Source organism: Panthera onca, chromosome B2 (genome assembly GCF_046562875.1).
Source record: "Panthera onca isolate mPanOnc1 chromosome B2, mPanOnc1 haplotype 2, whole genome shotgun sequence".
NCBI lineage: Eukaryota > Metazoa > Chordata > Mammalia > Carnivora > Felidae > Panthera > Panthera onca.
In genome coordinates, this window is record NC_138343.1 from 29,831,915 (window position 1) to 29,849,708 (window position 17,794).

Consider the following 17,794-nt stretch of genomic DNA (forward strand, 5'->3'; position numbering starts at 1 on the left):
TATAAATGATGGGAAAAATTTTAGATAAATGTATTATATATAAATATAAGCTAGGAGAATTCGTTGCGAGCTCTCTGCCATGAACTACTTTTAAGTCCTGCAGGCCAGAAAGAGATGACACTAGATGTTAACTCATAAACAGAATGGAGTGATTAACAACAAAAATGGTGATAGTCTATACACATACATTTTCTTCTTAACTTCTTTTTTTCTTTTTTTTGAGCTCGGAAGTTTTTCTTTAATAATGTATGAATATTACTTCATAACAACAGAAAAGAGTTTGTAATAATTAAATCACAGAGAACCTGATTTTTAAGATAATGGATAACGTAACAGCGGCAGACAGAAATTTACTCAGAGAGAAATTTAGCACAGTATTTTTCCTCACCTGTCTTTCATGACACTGAATGTCTTCAGAAAATAATTCTAACTTAAAAAAAAAGTGTTTAGTGAAACCTAACGCTTACCGTATTTGGTTTACTGTTATTTTTTTTAATTTTAATTTTAAGTTTTTAAAACTTACATCCAAATTAGTTAGCATATAGTGCAACAATGATTTCAAGAGTAGATTCCTTAGTGCCCCTTACTCATTTAGCCCACCCCCACCCACAACCCCTCCAGTAACCCTCAGTTTGTTCTCCATATTTATGAGTCTCTTCTGTTTTGTCCCCCTCCCTGTTTTTATATTATTTTTGTTTCCCTTCCCTATGTTCATCTGTGTTGTCTCTCAAAGTCCTCATATGAGTGAAGTCATGATTTTTGTCTTTCTCTGACTGACTAATTTCACTTAGCATAATACCCTCCAGTTCCATCCATGTAGTTGCAAATGGCAAGATTTCATTGTTTTTGATTGCTGAGTAATACTCCATTGTATGTATATATCACATCTTCTTTATCCATTTATCCATGGCTAGACATTTGGGCTCTTTCCATACTTTGGCTATTGTTGATAGTGCTGCTATAAACATGGGGGTGCATGTCTCCCTTCAAAACAGCACACCTGTATCCTGTGGATAAATGCCTAGTAGTGCAATTCCTGGGTCATAGGATAGTTCTATTTTTAGTTTTTTGAGGAACCTCCATACTGTTTTCCAGCGTGGCTGCAGCAGCTTGCATTCCCATCTTCTTAACTTCTTTAAAAGATGTATGACTGTGCCAAACACTAAGTGGTACATGATATTATCTGGCTTACAATGTATGTTGGTGACACATGTAACAATACTAGCACAGAGGGGCCTAAATGAAACTCCATTCCTGTATTTACTGGATGGAGTTCAATGTTACCTTAAGTAGATTGTGAAAAGTTAAAAATGCAGGTTTCAATTCCTACAACTTCAATAAAAATTAACAGAAATAAATACAACTAGAGAGCCATTAGAATAATCAAATCATAAACAAAAACTATTTGCTTGAAACAAAGGAAGGTAGAAAGGAGGTACAAGAATGGAAAAGACATGAGACACTTCAGACACAAAGAGCAAAATGATAGACCCAAATCCTACCATGTCAGGAATCATATTAAATATAAACCAACTAAAATTCTACTCAAAAAGTTGACATTATTGGACTGCATAAATATCAAGATGGACTATACACTATGTAGAATAGAAACACTTGAACTACAAAACCAAAAATAAGTTAAAACTTAAATGGTGAAGGAATGAATATCTTATGGGAATAAAAAGCATAAGAAGTCTGAACTGTTGCATTAATCTGAAGCAAAATATGTTGTCACATAGGGAGCATCGCTAGAGACAGAGAAGGACGTTCTATAAGAATAATAGGTCAGCATCACAGCAAGACAAAGTAATGAATGGAGAAGACCCTCAGTACAGAGCTCTAAAACAGGTGACACATAAAGTGGAAGAAGGGTAAATAAATAGACAAATTAACTATTGTATTTAGAGATTGATACTCTTCTCTTATTAATAGAACAGGTAAGGACTTGGCCATTCCATGAGCCAAAATAGACCACAGTCTGGCCCTAAATAAATGTGAAGTCAGGGAAATTATATAGTACACTCTGTAACCGCAGTGACATTAAATTAGAAATCTGTAACATGAGGATCTCTGGAAAGTCCACAAATAATTGGAAATTAGAACACATGTCAAACCCCTGAATTGTCGTGGCTTAGAGAAGCAATCACAGGGAGGTCAGAATTGTCTATACCCGAGTGACAGTGTACAGAAATGACAATATGAGGTCTGTAGATGCAACAGAAACAGAGGTTGTGATTTCACAGTTTGCAGGGACAGGAAGCCAGGCCTGAGAGACCCAGACAGCAGGTCCCTGTTTCGAGGGTGCACCAAGGGGTAGAAGAGGCAGGGCGCCAGGGTCCTGCTCTCTCCAGGTGGGGTAGGGGCCACCCTCCAGGTTCCAACTGTGGGGGGTCTGACTCCCCCTGCCCACACACACGCAGGAGCTTCCTCCCCATGTCTATCTTGGGCATGGTGTTGAGATGCATGGGTCCTGCAGGCCTGGGGAGTGGGAAGGGGACACATTTGGGTCCTGGGGGAAATGGTAGGCAGAAGCCTGGGCCTGACTCATGGTTCATGTCCTTGTAGCCCCTGCGGCGTCCAGCCTCCACCCCACGTCCTGTCTCTGAGCTCCAGGAATGCAGCCTCCATGGCCCCAGCTGCTGGGCACCTCCCTGTTGGAGGCCCTGGGGCTGTTCCTCTTGGAGGAGTGTTTCCCGTGTTCACAAGGAGAGAATGTCTCCATGTGACACAGGGGTGGATGGCAGGTGGCTGTGAAATCTTAGCCCAGGGAGTGGGATCTGGAAACTCCAGAATTAGAACCAGGTCCCTTCGGGTGCACACACCTTGCTGCCCCTTCTCTCAGTTCCTTGCCTCTCCCTGCCTCCCCAGCAAAAGAGGGTCGTGCTCTAAGAAAGGGAGCCCCTTAACCACCTCCCCTCTCTTCTTTCCCCTTCATTCTGGGATGTTTGAACTATTCCTATTGTAAGTATGGAAAAAGGCCTAAACCTAAGTACAGTTTCCTGACCAATTACAGGGCTAAATCCTGTGTAATGACCATCAGGTGCAAAACAGAGATGTCCACCATGGCCCCACCCAGATGCCCCTGTGCCTCTTCCAGACAGAACCCCTCCTCCCTCACAAGGGTCCTAAAATGACCCTTCCCCTGACCTCTGGTCCCTGGTTCCTCCTCCTGCACTCTTGTTGGCCTTCATCCCCTAATGTCACAGTTTCCTACCTCTGCTCACCTCTCCTGGAGCTTCCCCAGGTTCCAGGTCATTACCCAGGGGAGCTCTGCCTCCTCCTCCTCCCCTTCTTGGACCACATCTTAGGAATGGACAATCCAGACTTGGTTCCCTGGAGGAGGATCCTATAGCTCTGGAAGCAGGAGCAGGAACACCTGACAGGGACTCCAGGGTCAAGGTCCCATTAGACCCCTGGGGAGAAGCCCAAAGGGCACTCGGGTTTTCTGTCATCATCCCTGTGGCCACACGGGGGTGCTGACGCTCTCCGGTTCTGCACCGCCAGGAGAGAGGACTGGGTTGAGCTGAGTCAGGCTGAGCAGGGAGGGAAGGGGTGGGAGGGATGAAGGTGCCTTCTTAGCAGCCCTGGGGGCAGGTGCAGGGGTGGGGCAGAGAGCAGAGGAGAGGAGATTCTGGAGCCCTGTCCTGTGTCTGTAGTGTCCCTCTGTCCTCCCCACAACCCCTCTCTCCAATCCCTTGAACAACCCCAGGAAACCTGAAAAGTAGACAGTTTTTCCTCCTGGACCTAGTACTTGTCTGAGGGCTACTGTAAAAAAGAAACTGCTTCATTTTAGAATAGTTTGAGATTTACAGAGAATTACAAAGTTAGCGCAGAGTCCCTGTTCGCCCCACACTCGGTTGCCCTGTGAACACCACCCTCAACCTGATGCATTTACCACAGATGATGACGCAATACTCATGATTCCTACTACTGAACTCCACACGGGATTTGTTTTATTGGTTTTGTTTTCTCTTACAGGATCCCATCCAAGATACTACATTGAGTTAAGTCCCAATCACGTCTCCTTTGGGCTCCTCTGGCTGTGACCACTTCTCAGACTCTCATATTTTGATGACCCTGATATGTTTGAAGAGAACTTTCAGGTACATTGTAGACTATCCTTCATTGTGAATTAGGCTGCCTGAGGCTATGGGCCTGGGGAGACCACAACTGGATGGGCCATTCTCAATACAACATATCAAGAGCATACATTGATCACTTGGTTATCACTGATGAAGTTAACCTTCACCCCCTGGCTAAGGTCGTCTTGCCCAGATTCTCCCCGTGAAGTTCCTCTTTATGCTTTGTCCCTTTGCATGAAGTAGTGTTGGAAGGAAGTCAGGATGTGCAGCCCAGAGATACAGGCTGTGCCACTATGAGAATGTGCGTGCAGGTTGTTGTGCAGACATGAGTTCCCTAATGAGTTGGGTAAACACCTCAGAGAGGGATCAGCAGCTCCCATGCTTAGTCTGTGTTTGGCTTTATAAGAAGCTGCTGACTGACACCCACAGTGACTGTGCTACTTTGTATTCCTGCCATTAGTGACTGAGGCTTTCTGTTGCTCCTAGTCAGCACTCGATATTATCAGTGTTTGGATTCCCGCCATTGTGATAGGAGTGCGATGGCAGATCACTGTTGTTCCCTTTGCATTTCCCCAATGACACCTGCTGTTGAGCACCTTCTCATGTGCTTATTCGCCAGGAATATATGTTCTTGGTGATCTGTCTGCTCAGATGTTTGCTCATTAAAAATTTTATTTATTTATTTATTTTTGAGAAAGAGAGAGAGACAGAGCATGAGTGGGGGAGGAGCAGAGAGAGAGGGAGACACAGAATCTGAAGCTGGCTCCAGGCTCTGAGCTGTCAGCACAGAGCCCCACACGGGGCTTGAACCCAAAAGCTATGAGATCGTGACCTGCATCAAAGTTGGAGACTCAACCGACTGAGCCACCCAGGCGCCCTAGCTTTTGCTCATTTTTTTAATGACTTGTTTACTTATTATTGCTTTTTGAGAGCTATATGGGTATTCTGGGTTATCTGGGAGGCTAAGTTGGTTAAGCATCCAACTATGACTCAGGTCATGATCTTGCAGTTCATGAGTTCGAGCCCCCCATCAGTCTCTGAGCTGACAGCTCAGAGCCTGGAGCCTGCTTCGGGTTCTGTGTCTCCCTCTCTCTCTCTGCTGTCTCCTGCTAGTACTCTGTCTCTCGCTTTCTCAAAAATAAGTAAAACATTAAAGAAAAGAGTTTTATGGGTTTATGAGTTTTATTCTAAAGCAACGCCTTTATCAGATATGTGATTTGCAGATATCATCTCCCAGTCTCTGGCCTGAGCTTCTTACTGATGTAACAGTAGACACATATGCACGGATGTATATTTTGGGTAGGAGAAAGGAGAAATGGCTCACTGTGATGGATTTTGGGTACAGAACTTGGGTGATGGGGGAAGAGGGGTTACCATGTGACTTCTTTATTTTTGGATGTTTGTGATTATCTACTGGATTCTCTCGTACGTGCTGGAGTGATGTTTTCAAAAACTAAACTAGTTTAAAATCCCTAACACTTGACAGATCATCCTCAGATCATTAAATAAGACTTGCGTTCTGATCTTCTACTTTAGGACCAATCATCTTTTCACTGAACTATTTCGCCTTTGAAATTCCATTTCTGAAGCAGGTGGGCTAGATTGTGTGGACAAATGCTCCCATGAGAATAGCTTAAAATGCCATGTAACATACAAAAACCATCATCTAGAAAGCATTAACACTGACAGGATGAGGGTCCTAGGTGGCTCAGTCGGTTGAGCGTCTGACTTCAGCCCAGGTTTTGATGTCACGGTTTCTGAGTTCGAGCCCCGCATTGGGCCCTCTGCTGACATTTTGGAGCCTGGAGCCTGCTTCAAGTTCGGTCTCTCTGCTCCTCCCCGACTCACGCTCTGTCTCTGTATCTCAAAAACGAATAAACATTTTTAAAAAACGTGACAAGATAGTAATAAATGAATAAAGAGGCACACCCCAAAAGGAAGACAAAGATACTGCTTGCCCCCATCCCCCCACCCCCAGAGAAGGGGGTCCTGAGAAATGGAGCAAAGTCTCTGTGAGTCCCCTGCCCAGGGCACACACAAGCAGGCCCAGCCCTCCCAGCTCTGTGGCCTGAGCTGCTGACTTTCCTACCATCTCCTTCTTTTTTAAAATGTAAAGAAACATGTATAAACTGATTAGGATGTGTATGTATGATGTACAATATATATGATGTGATGTATATTCCCTGTAGAAAAATTATAAAATGAGAAAAGCAAATGATGAGAATTAAAAAGGATGGTAATTCTCACACCTGAGCTACTTTGTTGCGTTTTCTTCTAGTCTATTATAGATGCTCCTAGTGCTGGAATTCTCTCTCTCTAAGGCAATGAGCACAGAGCTCAGGGGCCCCAGCCCTGCTGTCTCCAGATGCCATTTCCCCAGTCAGCTCACTGTCCCCCTCCTGAGAGGGCTGCTTTGCACTTCCTCCCCCCTCTTCAGTCTCCTGCACCCCTCCCTGCCCCCCTTCCTGAGATGATGAATTCCTTTGTTTCTTACTCAGAAAGAAGGACTCAGGTGAGAACAGCACAGTCCTCCCTCCCCTCCCCCACATGTGCACCTGTGTCCTCACCTTCTAAGTGATGGTGGAAGTGCCCCTCCTGTCTCAGGCTGCCCCTCCATTTGGGCACCTGCATCATCCATTTCCCCCTCTCTACAGGCTCAGTCATTCCTCATACGAACATGCTGTCTTATTTGTATGAAGCAACATTAAATAAATCAAAACAAAATCATCCTATAAAAATCCAACCCTTGCTTCCATGACTCCACTAACTCCGGCCCCACCTCTATGGCCTCCGTGCAGAACTTCCCTGACTCTGTTTGTCACCCACCATGTTGTCTTTAGCAAATGGATAGACACAGAGTTTTAAAAAGTCTAATACTTCTGCAGTGCTTGAGGTCAAGTCAGGTGTCCCCAATCTTCCATGCCCCCCCCATCCTGAATCTCCGAGATCACCTGCATTAGTTGTGTCAGCTGATTCTCTGATTATTGCTTCTGTGCCTCTAAATAACCTGCTTCTTGCACCTATTCTCTGGTTTTCAGGTTTATGCATCATCTTTACTGAATTTGCTCTTTCATACTCTCCCATATGCCCCGTATAATTATTTTATAACTTTGATTAGCTCACTGTGCACTGTTTGCATTTGTATGACCATGAAATGCTACTCACAACTGAGCATTTAGTAGACTATGATTACTTTACCTTTCCTGACTCATCTTATTATTTTCCCGGAGTAAATACATATCTTATCCTTCATTTGCTTAGTGTCTGTTGTTCTCATTTAAATCCTTCCCAAGCTCCCCCGGGTAAATCTTCATGAATCTATTCGAGCCCATCCACTATTCCACCTCATGTCTGTGCAGATGCCCATCCTGCAGCCCTCAGTCCTGCCCCATGTGGACGGGATGCCTGCACACCTGGGGCAGGGCCGACAGCCGGATCCCCTCAGCTCAGCCTGGGTGCCCTCTGCCTCTCTCCTTCTGGCCCCCTGTTGCCTGGATCCCATGTGCTCCCTTTTGGTTTTCTCCATCATTTTCCCCTTTGCCTAGTGGTATCCCATGGAGGGAACGTGGAAAGTAGACACTGACACTCTAAACACCTGACGTGCCTTTGGGCTACCCTCACCCTGATTCCCACGGTGATGGGATAGAGACTCTGTCCTGGACACAGTTGTCCTCGGGATTTGGGGACCGTGGGTCATGTCTCCCAGCTGCCAGTTCTGTGTTGTTGTGTCTGGAGTTTCCGAGGTGTCTGCTCCTCTACCCTCCTCCTGACATTTCATTGTGACGTGTCTTCGTGTGGGTCTCTTGTCATCCACTCTAGTTAAGAACTTGGGTAGGACTTTCAACATATGCATTCCTCCCTGTCAACTCTGAGAAATATTCTTGAAATTTTTAGAAACAAATTTTAAGAACTAAACAGGTCTTCTCTCCTGCTGCCTCCACCTCCCGACTGCACTACTTCGAGGAAGTACAACTTTAATCATCCACTTTATCGACTAAATTATTCATTTCTAGAGTCATCATTTTAACTCCCAAGAGCTCTTTCCTGTTCTAGGATTGTTCACCGGTGTGTGTGGTTCAGATTCTGTTCCATATGCCATATGCCTCTTACACTCTGTAGAACGATTGATTCTAATGACTGGGGACCTGTTAGGTCTCCTGTCATCTGTCCTCGGGACATCCTGATCTTTCTCCACACACACACACCTCAGGAGTGACTTACATTTTCTTGTCATTTCTGCTAATGCCCACCTCCCACAGGACAGTGCCAGCGTCGTGTCACCAGGGGCTCACGCTTGTTCTTCATTTTACATCTGGAGTCAGCTGACCCTGAGTCACTGGAGGCCTTGAGATGTACATGGGATGATGGGCTTTAGTTTGATTTGTGCAGGTAAGTCACACTGCCTCTTAATGTCCTCTTAGTCTCTGAACCTAGCAGCATCCCATTGCAGAACACTCTGGAACATTGCAACAGTTCACTTGCATGGAGTGCACGCTCATACCCACCTCCCGATGGACAGAGAACTAAAGAAAGACAAGTCGACAAAGCCTCTGAGTGCAAACGTTCTGGATTGAACCCTGGTTCCACTACCTTCTTATCCTCCCTGAGTCTCCCTCTCCCTGTGTGTACAAAGGGATCCCGTAGGGGGTGCCTCATGGGTTTGCTTTGATGATTAACTTTGACCCTCTGTGTACATCACATGAGGATAATGCCTGAGACGTATTCCACTACTTATACTTATCGTTATCATATTGATTATAGCACTTAGATATAGTTCCATTCTTTGTTTTTATAAGCCACAATTCAAGAAGCATCCCCTGAAAATATAGTTTTGAAGTTTTTAATGTTTATTTATTTTTGAGAGATAGTGAGTGGGGGAGGAGCAGAGAGAGAAAGAGACACAGAATCCTAAGCAGGCTCCAGTCTCCAAGCTAACAGCACAGAGCCTGACGCAGGGCATGAAATCAAGAACCGTGAGATCATGACCTAAGCCAAAGTTGGATACTTAACCAACTAAGCCACCCAGGCGCACCCTTGCAAATATATTTTTGAGAACATACGTGATTATCTCCTTAGGATAAACTCCTAAAAGAAATGCACCTGGGTGGATCAGTCGGTTAAGCATCAGACCATTGATTTCAGTTCAGGTCATGATCTCCGGGTTCCTGAGATCCAGCTTGGCATCAGACTGCTTGGGATTCTCTCACTCCTCTCTCTCTGCTCCTCTCCCCACTCCTGCATGCACTCTTTCTCACTTTTTATCAAAATAAATAAATAAATATATTTTTTAGAAAAGGATAAATTCCTAAAAGAGAATGTCTATGTCACAGTACAGGTACATTTAAATTGTGGAGATATTTTTCAGAATGTTTATTCACATTTTTTATTCCACGTCTCATTTTGTTTATGTGTATTTATTGCCAATATATGTGTGTGACATTTTTGTCTTCCTTTGCATACTGTTCTCTAATATTTCCAATTGTCTTTTTCTTTTTTATTTTCTTATTATTTGATTGCAGTTTACACACACTATTCCATTCCTTTCAGGTTTATAACATAGTGATTCGTCATATAATCCAATAATTGCACTCTTGGGTATTTACCCAAAAAAATGAAAACACCAATTCTTTTTTTTTTTTTTTAGTTTATTTATTTATATTGAGAGACAGAGAGAGTACACAAGCAGGGGCGGGGGGGTGGGGGAGAGACAGGGAAAGGGAGGGAGAGAGACAGAATCCCAAGCAGACTCACTGTTGTCAGCCCAGAGCCTGATGTGGGGCTTCAACTCACAAAATATGAGTGTGCATGTGCATGCTACGGAGCGTATGTAGACATTGAGAAGCTATTTCCAAATCAGAAATGATTTTTGTTTTACTGAATTTTGAAACATATAGAAATAGGAGCCCAAGGAAGTTTTTCTACTTTTCAGTTTTCCCTGTATCACCATCATGGGGCTGGAGGACGAGGCGCACAGGGACACAGACACCTCAGCAATGCACGAGCTCCTGAGCTCTCCTCTCCTGCAATCCTGCCTCACCCCTGAGCCTGACCGCTGTGGAGTCCAGGGCTGCTCAGAAACCTCATCCTGTCCCCACTGATGCCCAGGCTTCTGCTCAGACACCTCCACTTGGCTTACAGCCCAGACCCCACTCAGGCTTCTCAGTCAGAATGCACCTGAGAGCAGAGCAGTGGGGGTGTCCCCTTACCTTCCACCCCATGTGCGGCCACAGGACTAAGGAGAGAAGACCCAGCTGTCTTTCTCCTGCTCAGCCAGGCCATCCCTAGGGTCTCCTTCAGCTCCAGCACCTGGACAGGGACCTGGACACCAGGCGGCGCCCTCATCCCAGATGATGTTCAGTGAGTGACATTTTTCCAAAAGCCACACTAACCAACTTGTATGCTCCCAGAGACAAATGGCTAAGGAAGATGTGTGGTATATACACATACATATAAATATGTGCTGCCACTTGTGACAACATGGATGGACAAATAGGGTAGAATGTCTGCTAAGGGAAATAAATCAGACTGAGAAAGACAAGTACCATATGAGTTCACCCATATGTGGAGTCTAAAACAACAACAACAACAACAAATGAATAAAGAAACAAACAGCAGAATAAGACACATAAATACAGAGAACAAACTTATGATTGCCAGAGGGAAGGGGGTTGGGAGGATGGGCACCAGGGTAAGGGGAGTGGGAGACACAAGGTCCAGTTATGGAAGGAACAGGTCATAGGAATAAAAGGCACAGGACAGGGAATATTGTCAGTGAGACTGTAACATCATTGTGTGGTGACACATGGAAGCTACACTGTGGTGAGCACAGGATGGTGTAGATACAAGGTGAAGCCCCCTGGGTGGATTAGTAGGTTCTCAGGTCATGATCCCATGGTCATGGGATCCATCCCTGCAGGGACTGAGGGATTGAGCCTGCTCCAGATTCTCTCTCTCTCTCTCTCTTTCTGTCTTTGCCTCTCTTCTCAGCTCTTGCTGTCTCTTTCTCAAAGAAAAATACGTATACAGAAGTTGAGTCACTATGTTGTACACACGAAATAAAAGTAATCTTGTGGTACCTGGGTGGCTCAGTCGGTTAAGTATCCGACTTTGGGTCAGGTCCTGATCTCATGGTTTGTGAGTTCAAGCCTTGTGTTGGGCTCTGTGCAGACAGCTTAGAGCCTGGAGCCTGCTTCAGATTCTGTGTCTCCCTCTCTCTTTCTGCCCTGCCCTGCTCATGCTCTATCTATTTCAAAAATAAATAAACTTAAAAAACAAGTAATCTTGTGTGTCAGCTATACTCAAATTTAAAATATTTTTTAAAAGAAATTAATTAGGAAGAATACACTGTAAGGGTACCTGGGTGAGTCAGTCAGTTGGGCATCCAACTTTTGATTTCAGCTTAGGTCATCTATGATTTCCTGGTTCATGGATGGGAGATGTGCATCAGACTCTGAGAATGGGTGCATCCTCTCTCATGTGTGCAACTGCAGATAAAACATACAGTTAGAATAAGGCATGGAAAGGCTAAGTGAGACTGGCGGAAACACAGACCCCTATACGTGCAGGTTTTTGTGTGGAGTGTGGGGTCAGAGAAGAGGCTGGGGTGCAAGAAAGACAATTAATTGGATGAGAGTGGAAAGAGATCCCACATGGAAATAAACACAACATCCCAACAAGGTATCAAGATCTGGGGGCATAAACTTGTCAGGCACCCATTAGGCATCAGGCACCATTGCCTGCACTATATGGTTCAAGACAAAGTCTCTAAGGAACAAGGAGACTCTGAAGAGTTGGAGGAACCAATTTCATGAGATCAATACTCACTGGAGGAGGAAATATCCATCTCATCAGGCAGCTCACTACTACTGACCTCAGTGTGACCCTGTACATCACTGAGGATCTTGGCATTGTTTTCACTTTACACAAACGTGATGGACAATCCCCTCGGGCAACTGGTCTGCACAGGCCTCCTGGAAGGGGACAGAGGGTAACACTGGGAAGACCCCAAAATAGGAAGACCCAAAGGAGGGACAAAGATGTACGGTATGAAGACATAGGAAATCAAGGGGTGGGAGGGGACACTGGGATGCCCGTGTGAGTGTGCAGTTTACCCGATGCAGGTAGGGGTGGGAATCCTCAGGCAGGTGGTTGTTGATGGCAGTGTTCATCTGCTACTGTCCATGCCTCGGCCACATAGGTTGGCAGCCACAAGATTTTGTTATCAAAGATCTTTAAACTACTGACAGCAAGAAAGCCTTTGTCAGAAAGGCAATTAGAAAAATGTTCATATTCCATTCTCCCTGTGGTCTCATTTTCTCCCAAGGACACAAAACATCTTTGCATCTCTGACTCACCTCTCCTCCTGGGACATCTCTCGGAGGATGGCAATGGCTGGCAAGTTCTGCTCCACCAGGAGCTGGGCCAGGGCCATGCGGCACTGCACAGATTTCACAAAGATCTCACCTGTGTGTGGAGAGTAGGGGGATGTGGGCCCAAAGGTGTGTGTGTGGAGGGGAGAGAGACAATGTGCCAGAGTGGGAGATTTCAGGAAGTACACCCTCTGCATGAATCCCACTAAGTCCTTATTCCTCACTACATGATTCTTTTTTTGCTCTCAGTATAACTTACTCTTCCTTTTTCTCCTCTGGTGCTGATTTTCCTGAGAAGATTGGCCTCTGAAGATAGAGAACAGTAACCAAATTTGGCAGACATGTTAGGAGACAGGAATGAGGTACTCCATGAAAAAGGGCTAAATACTTGAACTAGGGTCTGGAACAAACAATATTCCTGCTATGAAACATTAAAGCTAAAACCTACCCTAAATCTGGGAGTAGTTTTAGTGTGAATAAGTTACACAGTCGGTAAGCTGAGAGAATGCTTCTCCTCAGGGAGTGATACAAGAAGAAATAAACACATAAGAACACTAATGGGGCCAATGTGTAAGGATATTTAAGAATTTAAAAGTCCTTCCAGATTTTTAAAAAGTTATTTTTACTTATAGTGAGACACAGAGACAATGAGTATGAGCAGGGGAGGGGTAGAGACAGAGACAGAGAGATCAAGAGAGAGAATCCCAAGCAGGCTCTACACTGTCAGCACAGAGCCTGACACAGGGCTCCATCTCACAAACCATGAGATCAGGAGTCCAACCGTTAACCGACTGAGCCACCCAGGCTCCCAAAACACAAATTCTTTAATTATTATTAATTGGTTGTATCTATTTTAAAACACAGAATTGAAGACAGAAGAAACAGCAGCCCCCACATCGGGAACTGGTCTGACAATGACACCACTGGGCCATATTATAATCCTGTGGAACATGAGCCAGTCATCTCACAGAACATCAACATACAAGGACACTGTGAAACCATGACATTACTTTGTCTAATTACAGACAAAAACAAGGCACTGTACAACCCACAAAATATTAAACATCTCCCTATGCTGGTTAATGTGAGCTATCGCTGCTTTTTTACCCTTTTTTTCCCTTCAAGTTTTTATTTAAATTCCAGTTAGTTAACATACTGTGTATTATTAGTTTCAAGAGTGATTCATCACTTACATACAACACTCAGCGCTCATCACAACAAGTCCCTGCTTAGTACCCATCACCCAATGTAGCCCATCCCATTTAACCTGTGATCCACCCAAAATCTTGACAGCTTCTCGGTACTGACCACCTTTTCAGTTGGGATTTGTGGTAATATTAAAACAAACGACTTTCTTTAAATTTTTTTTTAATGTTTATTCATTTTCGAGAGGAAGAGAAAGACAGAGTGCAAGCGGGGGTGTGGCAGAGAGAAAGGGAGACAGAATCCTCAGCAGGCTCCAGGCTCCGAGCTGTTAGCACAGCTGATGAGGGGCTAGAACTCATGAACCACAGGATCATGACATGAGCCGAAGCTGGATGCTTAACGAACTGAGCCAGGCAGGCACCCCAAAACAAATGACTTTGTGATAATTCGATTCCACTCTAATCAACGCCAGAACACCTATATTACTAAGTGAAACAACACACAACACATTACTTAAAAACAATTGTGCATTAGCACAAGATCCATTCCATGTGTAGATGGGCCTATGGATTGAATGTAACACAGAAGGAGACAGTCAATGATACCGGTTCAGGTTCCAGTTTCAAATAACCTCAGAGAAAGTACAACTTGTGTAGTTTTAATATAGATCAAAGACGAATACCCATAATTATCTGAAAACGATATGAAACATACTAGTCTCCTATATTTGGTCAAGGACGTAAATTTTCTTCATATACTTCAGCCAAAACAACACAATAGATGCAGAAGCAAATCTGAACATCTAGTGGTCTTCTAATGAGACAGACAAGAAAGTGACTTGCAAGAATGTAAAATAAAGCAAAATCCACTCTTTTCACTGCCTCGTTTATTTGGAAAAATTATTTTTCATAAAAAAACATATTGCTGTTTTCATATGATGGTAAATGAATTAATAAATATTTAATTCTGTTTTGTTCCTACTATGGTAAATATGGATAGATATAACCCACAGACACACAATTATCCCTGGGATTCTCACTAATTTGTAAGACTCTATAGATATCCTGAGAACAAAATGTTGGAGAATAACAGCTCCTGGACCAAGACTCGGGGAGACAGTGTGACAAAGAGAGTTCTGTGCAGTAGGTGAGGCGTCCAGGCCAAGTCCCAGGTCCCGGCCTGCCTCTCAGGGTCTCTGACCCCGGTTAGTGTCGGGGACGGGGAAGCCCAGTGGTGGGGAGCCCCCAACTGCCCTGGTTTCACTTCTCCAGGTCACGACCTGTGTCAGCTCCTTCTGCCTGGATACTAATGACGCAGCCCCGGTTCACACTATTAGTGTCCAGTTTCCGGAGAAGCCAATCAGCGGCACCGCGGTTCCGGGTCATAAAGTCTCAGCACCCGCCCCTGGTACCAGCTGCGACTCACATTCTCTCCGGATGCCGAGGATGGGGTTCGTCATGCCCCGAACCCTCCTCCTGCTGCTGTCGGAGGCCCTGGCCGTGACCCAGACCTGGGCGGGTGAGTGCGGGGTCAGGAGTAAAGGGCCTCTGCGGGGCAGGAGCGAGGAGACCGCCCAGCGGGGACGCGGGACCCACAGGGAAGGTGCCTGTCCTCCGCCCCCACCCCAGACCCCCACCCGCCTCCAAGCCCGCCCTAGCCTGCCCTCCCCGACCCCTCCCGGGCTCCGCCCTGCTCTCCCCAACTCGGGTCCCCCTCCCCCTGCCCTCCTGGCCGCCTCCCCCTGGCACCCGGGCCCCGCGCGGGGAGGAGGGTCCGGCGGGGTCTCAGCGCCTCCGCGCCCGCAGGCTCCCACTCCCTGAGGTATTTCTACACCGCGGTGTCCCGGCCCGGCCGCGGGGAGCCCCGCTTCATCTCCGTGGGCTACGTGGACGACACGCAGTTCGTGCGGTTCGACAGCGACGCCCCAAATCCCAGGGAAGAGCCGCGGGCGCCGTGGATGGAGCAGGAGGGGCCGGAGTATTGGGACGAGCAGACGCGGATGGTCAAGGACCACGCCCAGACTTTCCGACTGAGCCTGAACAACCTGCGCGGCTACTACAATCAGACCGTGTCGGGTGAGCGGACCCGAGTCCAGGGCACGACCCCCATCCCTACGGACGGGCTGGGGTCGCCCCGAGTCTCTGGGTCTGAGCACAGCGGCGAGGTCACAGGACCCCTGTCCCCCGACACCGAGAAGAGCCCGCACGAGCTTTTAGGCGGGTTTACTTTCGGTTTCACCTTAATCACTGCTGTTCTGGGGGCGGTGCGGGGCCAGAGTCGCACAGCCTCCAGAGAATGTATGGCTGTGACATCGGGCCTGACGGCCGCCCCCTCCGCAGGTACAGTCAGGACGCCTACGACGGCGAGGATTACATCGCCCTGAACGAGGACTTGCGCTCCTGGACCGCGGCGGACACCGCGGCGCCGATCACACGCCGCAAGTGGGAGGTGGCCGGTGAGGCGGAGCGCTGAAGGAACTACCTGGAGGGCACATACGTAGAGGGGCTCCCCAAATACCTGGAGATGGGGAAGGAGACGTTGCTGCGCGCAGGTACCGGGACCGCTGGGCCTCCCCGATGGCCCCTCCACTGGGGCTGGCTTCCCACGAGGAAGGAAAAATGGACTCAGTGTCAGAACAGCGCCCCTCCCACGGGTGGGAAGAGGGACATCCGCCTCGGTGTTCATATTCCTGCTAGAGTGACTCACCTAGAGGGCGCTTTTCTCTCAAGGACAGACAGGAATCCACTGTCCCCAGCAGGGACTCAGGTTGAGCCCATCCCTGAAATAACCCATCAGCAGTTCCCTCTGACCCTGGCAGCCACCTTGTGAACCCTGACCTTCCCTCTCAAGGCCTTGTTCTCCCTGAGAACATGTTTGGAGATCTGAGTCTGGGTATTCTGAGTCATTCACCCTCCACCACAGTCAGGACCACAGTGTGTTCCCCACTTTAGATCTGCAGCCTCCCACCCGGGCTCTCTCCCTGATTCCAGAACTTAACAAGGATCAGGAGATCCCAAAGGCTAGACTTCTCTCTGGGTTTTGTGTGTCTTCCATCCAAACAGTGGTCCTGTCTACCTCAGGATGGTCATGTGGATGCAGTTTCAGTGGCCCATAAAGCTAAACCACAGTGTGGATTCTCTGTTTCTTCTTCCTCAGAATCTCCCGACACACATGTGACCCGCCACCCCATCTCTGACCATGAGGTGACCCTGAGGTGCTGGGCCCTGGGCTTCTACCCTGCAGAGATCACCCTGACCTGGCAGCGTGATGGGCAGGACCACACCCAGGACGCAGAGCTTGTGGACACCAGACCTTCAGGAGATGGGACCTTCCAGAAGTGGGCGGCTGTGGTGGTGTCTTCTGGAGAGGAGCAGAGATACACGTGCCATGTGCAGCACGAGGGGCTGCCCGAGCCCATCACCTTGAGATGGGGTAAGGAGGGTTCCCTGACGGGAACGCAGGGCCCTTATGGAGAATTTCACAAAGTCAAGACTGAAGCCAGATATCTGGGCCTCTCACCTTCCTTCCCCTTCCAGAACCATCCTCTCAGCCTTCCATCCCCATCCCGGGCATCATTGCTGCTGTGGTTGTCCTTGTGGTCATTGTGGTGGTTGGAGCTGTGATCTGGAGGAAGAAGTTCTCAGGTAGGAACAGAGTGGGGGGATCTGAGTCTCTAGTCCCCTTGGGGAGTTTCGTAGGTAGCACATTGTCCTGCCTGGTTCCTGGGAAATACCATCCGCACACATGTAGCTGCCCACTCTGGAGCCATTACTAACATTCACTCTGTAGCAAAGCACTTGGAAAATGAAGGACAGATTTTCACTTGGTAGTTCTGCTGATGGGGACCTGATTCCTAGCAGTGACAGGACAGAGAGGAAGGTCCCTGTTCAGGACAGACCTCCAGCAAGTCAGGTGGTCCTGTGACCCCACAACTCTTTCTTGATGTGTCCCAATCCTGTCCTAGGTGTTTAGTCAGAACTCTGGAAACTTCATTTTGGACCAGGACTAGGAGGTTGCTCTAGGATCCCATGGTCCACTTGTCCCAGGTCTCTAACATGATATTTTCTTCCCACAGGAGGAAAAGGACCGAGCTACTCTCACGCTGCACGTAAGTATGGAGAGGATGATCCCTGAAACCCTGGGATAGTGTAGACAGGACCTCATAGGGAGGTCCCTGCCCCCCCCCCCCCCCACCAC

At 47.1% G+C, this 17,794-nt stretch overlaps 3 protein-coding genes and 2 pseudogenes across 9 annotated transcripts in view; 2 read left to right on the forward strand and 3 right to left on the reverse strand.

Annotated features, from left to right (window-relative positions):
• Positions 1-17,794, reverse strand: part of LOC132666874 (class I histocompatibility antigen, Gogo-B*0101 alpha chain-like) — a 426,482-nt gene that overhangs the window by 152,241 nt on the left and 256,447 nt on the right. The window lies entirely within an intron of this gene.
• LOC132666876 (patr class I histocompatibility antigen, A-2 alpha chain-like) overlaps positions 1-17,794 on the reverse strand; it is a 538,163-nt gene that overhangs the window by 84,938 nt on the left and 435,431 nt on the right. The window lies entirely within an intron of this gene.
• LOC132677782 (class I histocompatibility antigen, Gogo-B*0103 alpha chain-like) overlaps positions 1-17,794 on the reverse strand; it is a 253,922-nt pseudogene that overhangs the window by 84,938 nt on the left and 151,190 nt on the right. The window lies entirely within an intron of this gene.
• LOC132666873 (class I histocompatibility antigen, Gogo-B*0101 alpha chain-like) overlaps positions 1-17,794 on the forward strand; it is a 41,353-nt pseudogene that overhangs the window by 22,995 nt on the left and 564 nt on the right. The gene's annotated exons all lie outside the window — the stretch shown is intronic.
• LOC132676921 (DLA class I histocompatibility antigen, A9/A9 alpha chain-like) overlaps positions 14,973-17,794 on the forward strand; it is a 55,562-nt gene continuing 52,740 nt past the window's right edge. Inside the window, 6 exon segments of the mRNA XM_078446717.1 lie at positions 14,973-15,115; positions 15,403-15,672; positions 15,873-16,148; positions 16,754-17,029; positions 17,134-17,241; positions 17,673-17,705. Coding sequence (XP_078302843.1) covers positions 15,034-15,115; positions 15,403-15,672; positions 15,873-16,148; positions 16,754-17,029; positions 17,134-17,241; positions 17,673-17,705 — 1,045 coding nt within the window. The 5' untranslated portion in view covers positions 14,973-15,033.